General features: G+C 42.4%; 1 protein-coding gene across 1 annotated transcript in view; it reads left to right on the top strand.

Moving 5' to 3' along the window:
* VSTM4 (V-set and transmembrane domain containing 4) overlaps positions 1-8,739 on the top strand; it is a 38,861-nt gene that overhangs the window by 422 nt on the left and 29,700 nt on the right. The window contains exons 2-3 of the mRNA XM_009320260.1: positions 2,639-2,655; positions 5,155-5,553. Coding sequence (XP_009318535.1) covers positions 2,639-2,655; positions 5,155-5,553 — 416 coding nt within the window. The remainder of the gene's footprint in view (positions 1-2,638; positions 2,656-5,154; positions 5,554-8,739) is intronic.

Raw genomic sequence — 8,739 nt, forward strand, 5'->3', positions numbered from 1 at the left:
GGCTCCCGGGAGCAGCGTTTCTGCACAGCGACCTGACCCGCAACTGTGTTTTCACAAAAAAAACCCCTTCCCGTGCAGAAGTTTATGGAAATGTGTCCTCTGCCACCTCCTGTGCCAGGCGGGACAATGTTTAGCTGCACCGAGGAACTGCAGGCAAAGTTGAGGCAAAGGGAGATTTGGCATTGCTTTTTCCACGGGTGCCTAGATCCTGTAGGCAACCAGTGGAAACGGAACCCGTAGGTCACTTGTAAAAAGCCTCCCCCACTCAAGACCTTTCTGCCTCCAAAATCAAAGGTGCATTGGCCAGCGTGGTGTCCTAAAGCTGCAAAATCGGCACAGAGTCCGGATCTGAACTTCAAGGTGCAGTGAGGGTTGGGGGTGGGGAAGCCCTGCTCACTCAAGGATAATAAAAGAGCTGGGTTTGGATCTTCACCTCAAAAGGGCAGGAGGTGGTGGAGGCAGAGGTTTGGTTCAACTCCATCTTTAGTCACTGCAGAAGCTTTCTCAGAGAAAGAGCCTCTGACCTGTGAAATTTGCAGACAGATCTGTTCAACTGAAAACAGCTGGTTGCTTTTGGTGATCTTGCTAGCCAGCTCCTAATTATTTTCATTTAAACAAAGAGCTTTGCTTCTTCCTGGCTCATCTGCTCTTTTTCCTTTTTAATTGTAGAGAAGTCAAAATAAAGCAGGCTTTGACAGTAACATTGTTTCACAGAACAAACTACAACGGGGATAAAAGCCATCCCATATGCCTCTGATCATGCAAATCTGAGATCAGAAGGTAACTACCCTGATGGCATGCCTCTTTAGTCCCTTAGCTATCAGCAGGGGCTGAGGAAAAAAGTCCTCTCAGCCCTGAAGGGTGGGTTGTAGATCCTGCCTGTGAGCCTCCATGGAGGAAGGAAGAGGGGCCTATATATAACACTAAACCCGGATTGTGAGCGGTAGTGCACAGGAGCAACTCTACTCGTAGTATCTCCACTGAAGTAGCTGGGGTTCTTCCACAAAAACACAGCCACACTGGAACTGCTCACCAAACGTAAGGACCCAGCAGCGACTGTGGGTCCTCTGCTACTCTTCCAGCACAGACAGAGGGGACAGCCCTGGCATAGACAGGTTTCTGGCTGCTAAAAGTATAATTTGTTACTCCTGACAGTGCCGTGAAAGTGTTTTGCTATGTAATACGGCAGACAACAAAGTCCAAAGCTAGCTAGTACTTGGAATTGAACTGATGTAAGCAGAAGTGGACTATTTTCAGAATAGGATTTTTCAAAACAGAGTTTAGTCAGCAGTAACCTTCCCTGACTCCCAACAGGCTAGTGAGACGTGCAGGTGGAGGGTACCAAAGAAACAAACAGCTAAGGCATCGGGATGGGGGCAACTAAGTGAGCTGGTGGCAAGTAGGAGAGACGTGTTTGATGATTAAGCGCACTGCAAAGGAATCCTCAAGTCTTTGACTCACTCTCCTCCCCTTTTCCACAAATAGTTTCTCTTTCCAAGCAGAAGCAAGACTAAAACTCTTGTGGTGAGCTCCACCTGAGCAGCTACACCATGCTATACTGGGAAGGCAGGAGAAAACCAGTGATTCCTCACTTGAAGCGGCAATCTGAAGTCTATAAATTCGGTGCTCTGTTGGCACACAAGCCTGCTCTCAAGTTGTGGAGGAGTCTCCTGTCTTGGCAAGTAGCCCATTACAAGGGTAAACCTCATGTGGGGGCTGATCCAGTGCCTGCTAAAGACAGGAGGAACATTTCCACTAGTGTCCGGGAGCCCTGAATGAGGCTTTTCCTGTCCGCGTAAGAGGTAAATGACCTCTTTCCTCCGAAATCCACCACTGTTCCTGCTCCAATGGCAGTGGGAGGATACAGTCAAATGCACACCGTTTTTCTGTTTTATATAAAGCATCACCTGACCCTGTTCGACATAAGGTGAGATGAGATCACTGTAAAAGCATCAGGAAATTTCCAAAACTCTCCCCACTGCTGCACTTGTACAGCCACACCAATAGGAGCCACAGAAGAAAGATAAGGATATGGGTTCCCACTGATCAGACAACACGAAGGAAGCAAAATTTCATATTTCCTTATAAAAAGGCATGTCCTCAGAGGAAAAGTAGAAGCCTTAGGTATAAAATACCAATGTTTGTATGAGTGTAAACAGCCAGAAAGGGATCAGAGACTCCACGTACAATGCTGCTTTATCTTCTTGCAGAGGCTTCCATCATCACCGTATCTGAGTTCCTCTGTATTTTCTCTTGGGTACTTTTTGGCACTCTGTTCTGCCTAGTTTCGAATTAAGCAATGATTCTTTTGCCTTTTATTTTGGGACTCTATTCCACAATTAATCCTAGCCAGCTTTTTCAAACAAGAAGTTCACATGTCAGGAAAATGACATAATTGTTTTTCTTTACAGATTTAATGACATGTTCATAATTTCAGTAGAAAAAGTTTGTGTTTTTCATTTACCCAAACCACATTTTTATAAATTATTTATTAGACATTTACAGCCGAAGTAATTATGAGAATGCCAAAAAGTGTTGAAGTTCTTAGACTTATTCCTTATTTACTGAGCAGCACAACTTTCAAAATTGAATCTTATTTCAATGGCAGAGGCAGCCATCTTATCGTCCCATTTGCCTGTAAAGCACCAAGGTCAGGTAACTCCAGCAAGTAATGCGGAAGTTTCATGCCTGGAAAGCTTTTGCTGGTATTCAGCCTTAATTTTAAATTTCAATATCCTATTTCTACAATCCAAAATAATCTCCTGCTTTGGCACTTACATGAATTGCACACACGAACATCATGCACAGATAATCATATCAATAATCTAGGCCATGCTTAGCTGTAGTTCCTTAAAGAATTACAATCAACAACCTTTCTTTATACAACTTATTTTCTCCTTCATAAAGAAAAAACAATGTCTACTTGGAAAAAATACAACATTCAGTAGAGTTTTCTATTGAAATGACCCAAAATAATTATTATACTATTAATTTTCAGAGGGTTCTTCTCAAACAGCTGCAATGTAACTTCTTTAATTTAGTGGATTTACTTTAAGTAAGGTGATATAATTCACCACTCCATTTCACGGCTTCACCGGGGCCATAAAACCGGTGTCTCTGCCTCCAATACTCCTTCAGAAATAGAATGGAAATACTTTACTTGCTTATTTTGAAGATAAATATATGTTTGTGTTTCAGGAGCTGATGTCAGACAAGAGTCTGCCAAAATGCTCATCCCCTTTGTTGAAATGTTCCTAGCTGATGTGCTAGAAAAGTGTCCAGAAATGAAAAAATCGTTCTCCCAGAGATGCAATTCTCATTAGTATTTGAGTACAGTATATTCACATAGCAGGAAGCTTAATATTCACATTTTAGAGGACATTTCATGCTTTGCAGAGTGCATTTTGGGGAGTGCTTGCTCACTGTTGAAATATGGTTCTCTCTCTAGTGGATGCCATCAGACCGGTAGATTACACATTACAAGTCATTCAGGGAACACGTTGCCACAATAGACCATTGGTCAAAAATAGATCAGTCTCTGATATGAGTAATAAGAACATTCTTAATGTACATTAGGAAGGAAATAAAATGAGTGTTGATTCCCATGCCTCAGAAAATCAGTCCAGCATAAATCAGTTAGGTCAGGAAAGAAAAATCTTCCTCTAATGAACAGCTATGGACTTCTTTCAACCTTCACCTATACTGGCCATGGTTAGAAATAAAGCAGAGAGAGAAACAACTGGTCTAAGCTAGGTTCTTGCTGAGGAACAGAAAAACGAGTCAGAAATGAATGGAACAATGGAATAATCATTTGTCCCAATATAATCTCATGTCATATTTTGTCATGCAAATAATGTCAGACTAAATTGAATTTGTAGTCAGGAGGACTAGTCTGACAGATTTAACCCAGACCTGAGATGACCATTTGATTATGACAAGGAGAATATTACTTAAAAGCGAGGCCATGGGGAACTGTAAAGTGAGGAGCTGGTTACGGGCATATAGGGAGGCTAGTAGTCTTTCAGTGATCATCTAGGGAACAGTATCATGTAAGGATTGCACAAATGATGTCTAAAAGAAGTAGACAGAAGCATGCATGTTGAAATTATGTGACCTTCTCAAGTTAGCATAAGATTGGGATAGCATGTAGGAAAAACTCAGGACCAAGTAACAAAAGTGGAGCAGAACTCAGTAAAGCAAAGTCACGTACTTGGGGATTAGTAAGAATTTCTTTGATACACTAGGAACTGAACTGCAAATGACAAAGAAGGAAAATCACCCAAGTATATTATTTAATTATAAACTGGCATATAACCGCATGTGAAAATACCGTGAAAAAGGACAACATAATTCTGGGATATACTAGGCAAGGTATATCCCAGTCAAATCTGGGAAGTACCGTGACTATTTCACAGGACATTGGAGAGCTGCTTTCCAGACACTGTCTGTAGTTCCAGTCACCCACGTTAAAAAAAAAAAAAAATTACAATCAAAACCAAAATTTAAACTGGCACCAATGCAGAGAAGGGCTACTAAGGTGAACAGGGAAGTGGAGACACTACTTCACTAGAGGAGACTAACAGAGCTTGGCTTCTTTAGCTCAACAAAGCAAAGGCTGAGACACCAGATAATTGCTTTCTATATGGAGTCAGGAAGCAAGCGCTAGAGAAGAAAAAACACTATTTAAACTTAAAGTTGGCACAGGAACAAATGGGCATAAACTGGCTATTGAAACAATTTAGCCTGGATATCCTAAGAAGGATGCAAGTCATCAGAAGAGCTGGTCACGGAACAGCTTTCCAAAAGACATTCTTGGCTCTTTTAGAGCCAAGCTAGTTTTAGATTAACGCTTGTTCAGAATGACGAAAAGATTATGCGATGTTGGGCCTATGACAGCAGCAAGGTGTCCGTTTCAGCCCTATCTTATTGATTAGCGACAGCAAGAATACTAGAGCAGACTCACTGAAGGAGGGCCTCATACCATCTTTAACGTTCACAGAGAGACAGAAGATGTCAGGTTCTAAAAGCTCATTAAATTGCTGCACACTGAACAGATGCCATCAGTTTACCTGCTGTGGACTTGCACGCTGGGACAGATTATGGTGCTTATGTGCTGGTATAGAGGATTCTCACCATCTTTTCTTTCTTTTGCAGATGTTTGCGAGGCTTTAAATGTGACAGTCTCTCCGGGACCAACAGTGCGATACTCCGAGGGAGATAATGCTACCCTTTACTGCCACATTTCTCAAAAGAGAAAGACAGACAATTTGCTGGCTGTGCGGTGGGTCTTTGCTGCATCACCTACCCAGGAGTATCTGATGATCAAAATGACAAAGTTTGGGTCTGTCCAGTATTATGGAAATTATACTCATCATTTCCACAAGCAAAGGCTTCATCTTCTTAAAGAGAAACATGGAACTATGTACAAATTTCTCATTCTAAGTCTCCAGCAAACAGATCAAGGACATTATATATGCAAAGTTCAGGAAATTGGCAAACACAGGAATAAGTGGACAGCATGGTCAAATGGCACAGCAGCTACTGAAATAAGAGGTGAGAGACTACTGATTTCAATTCTATCATTTTTCTTGTCCCATGTTCCCTTTTTTCTTTTTTTTGCAGGTTCATCCATAAGACATTTTAAGTTAGGTTATTTTTAAGTGTTATCTGTGAATATGAGAAGAAAACCTAATACTCAACTTCCTTACTTGCACATGACGATTTAAACATTATTCAGCCCATAATAAAATGTGAAGAAGTGAGAAGATTGGTAGATCTGTAGAAAATAGTCTATTTCCTTTGCCTTTTACCAGAATAGCAGTAATTAAAACTCCTTTACATTCAGCTACAGGTCTCTACAACTTTGCTAGTGGGAATAAACAAATGCCATTATTATTTAAATACAGAGAGACAGAAACAGAGACAAATTAACTTATTTTCTGAAGAATGTGCAGTGGGTCAGACAGAAAGAGAAGCATTATATTTTAGATCTATGTTTTGCCTCTTGGTGTTTTCATTGATTTTAGTTCTAGTCTAGCAGCAGTTGGTAAGTAGCATTTCTAGTATCACTTCTGCACTTTTGTTTATACCACTTGTCACCAGAAAGCAGAGCTAGAAAAGCAGTGACCAGCCTGCTGGTATTGAACTTCAGGTAAAGAAATGACCAGCAACGAGTGAGGGTTTTGAACCAAGTTGAAAACAGGCCTTCTCTTTGGGATGGGTCAGCTCAAATCTAACGCCACCACACCCACATTTTCAGAGGTGGGTGAAACTGGCTTTTAGAGAACAGACTCCTTTGAAGGAGTGGTTGAGCTCAGCAGTTGTGCCATTAGCGCTAGCTGGCAAACTAGCCCCCTGCTTGTGGTTTTATAAACTGAACAGTTGATTTCCCAGAGGGCCAACTCTAAAGATAATGCCAAAAATCAAGTGTGACTGCTTGGTCCATGGGTCTGGAAATTCAAGGTGTTCATCCAGCAATCACAGAAAAACTTGTGGGAGAAAACTGTACTTCATGAAGTTTCTGCCATTGCTGTTGATGCTAAATTTATTGTTGTGTTTAGCCTGCAAAGGTTATTCCTGTAGTTGGGAAACCCTAATCCCACTTATCTAACTTATGTTTTGGGGAAAGTGGCCCTAAGTCTCCTCTGAAACCAGTTTTGCTCTGAGGGAACTTTGTTGACTACAGGCCTTTTCAAGATAGATTCGATCACCGTTACGTGGTCTTAATCCAAAGCACATTCTGTCAACGCCAACTTCACTGGTGTCATTCAGGTTTCTGTATCACTTTTGGATTATACACACACCAGGGAGACAAATGTGACAGTAAAAAATAATCTTTGTGAGTGTATGATCTCCCGTGGATAGCTCTTGGGTATCATAAGCTTTCATTTTGGTCTATCAGAAGTACGAAAGCAAAGATGTGAAAAACACAATATAACAAGAGATAAAGAGCAGCTTCACGTTGACCAGCAATGTTTCAATCTGCCTTGAGAAATCGTGGCATTAACATAATGTAATTAGCTGATTATTACTAGCAATGATGAAAGACACTAACGATCCAAAGCTGAAGTTCTGTTTAGATTAGTAGCAAACACCATGGATCAATTTTAAACAACAGCAAGAAAATCCTAGTCTAAACCATTTGGTTTTATAGGGTATGCAAAACTTGTCTGGAAAGCCTCTAAGACATTCATACGGGATTTCCTCTGCTGCCTGGCTGCAGACAGTCAGAAATATAAATAACGACAGAGCAGGACCCAAGTCCAAACTGGAACCCCAACCCCTTACCTCTCTCTACCAGGGAACAGCCCACCCCTCCAGCACCCAGACCCCAGCTGTGTGCATCAGCCACGCTTCTTTTGCGCAGAAGACCAGGGAAGCAGGACTTAAAGGAAAACTTCACCAAAGTTCATTAGTCTCCTAAATACAAATCACCAGAGCAATCAGTACCATGGGTCAGAAATGTAATCCTGCAGCCAAATGTCATCTGTAATCCATAACCTGGTATCCTAAAGAAACGAAAGCCTACATGATCACACTATCAACTAGTCTGCACCTTTTTGAATCCATGGGCTGATTTTAATGAGATAACAGTCTTAAAGATATTAAGGTTGTACAAGTAATGTGAAATTGGCTGGGGGGAGGGAGAGAAGATCTGCATGAACTTCCTCACTGAAGGAAAGCTGTAAGAACAAAAAAGGTAATTATTGTTCTTGAGCTGCCATGTGCCCAGTGACCTTCCACATCGCAGTCAGTAATTGGGGCTCCTGGACATACCACAGGAGGAGGTGGCCGGTACTAAGGTTGTTGCGGAGAAGGGAGACATTAGGGTATGGGACACAGAATTCATTAGTTTCACAGCTCAAAGAACAGTTTCTTGTTTGATTTTTGTTGCTGTTTTCACTCTTTTGTGTTTGAATGGGGAGGAGTAAAAACACTAGAGCCCAACATCTCCTGAACTCAGCCATCTTAATCTCCAGAGGGCATTAAGTTTTACAAGCAGTGTCCCCATGTTGTGTGGCTGGAGCCAAGACACGGTGGTTAGTCTTGTAACCACACAGGGATATGAAATGAAACTTTATTGCATACATGATTTAGCCCTACAGACTTCAGGCATTAGCTTGCTTCATGCTCAGCAGTCGTTCTTCCCTGCTGTTCCTGCACTTGGCTAGGAACTGGCTCTCCTCCTCCTCTCCCTATCTCTTCCTCCTTCACCCCTCTAGATTTGGCTGAAAAGAGAGATTCAGCCACTGTCAAGAAGGAACTGGCAAGCAGGAGGACTGATCACCCCAGCTGCCTCAGCCTCTCACCTTTGGGAAAGGGCAAAGCTGCCGACTGGTGTGGGGAAGGGAAGCCAAGGCTCTCATCTCAACCTGCAAAGAACAAGTGGTTCAATCGCTGTGCTGGGGGAGAAGAGGAGGAGAGGCCGAGAGTAACTACCAGGTGTTGTTACTTTCAACAGCACCTCGAATGGATGGCCAGGGCTGAAGCTTGCAGGCCTACAAGGAGGGCTAGGAGGCCACTATACAGTCCCGGAGTCTCCTAGAGGACAGACCACACCTTTTTCCAGTGCTTTGGGGAAGAAATTCTGAGGATGACTTGAGGGATGGGAGCTAGAGAGGGCCACGTCTGGTGTCAAGACACAGAGAGAAGCAGAAACTCCATCCTTTATTGGATGCGGGGGGGAACATTGTCACCGAGGATGAGGAAAAGGCTGAGGTACTTAATGCCTTCTTTGCC

This window comes from Pygoscelis adeliae, unplaced genomic scaffold, assembly GCF_000699105.1.
Source record: "Pygoscelis adeliae isolate BGI_AS28 unplaced genomic scaffold, ASM69910v1 Scaffold190, whole genome shotgun sequence".
Taxonomy (NCBI): Eukaryota; Metazoa; Chordata; class Aves; order Sphenisciformes; family Spheniscidae; genus Pygoscelis; species Pygoscelis adeliae.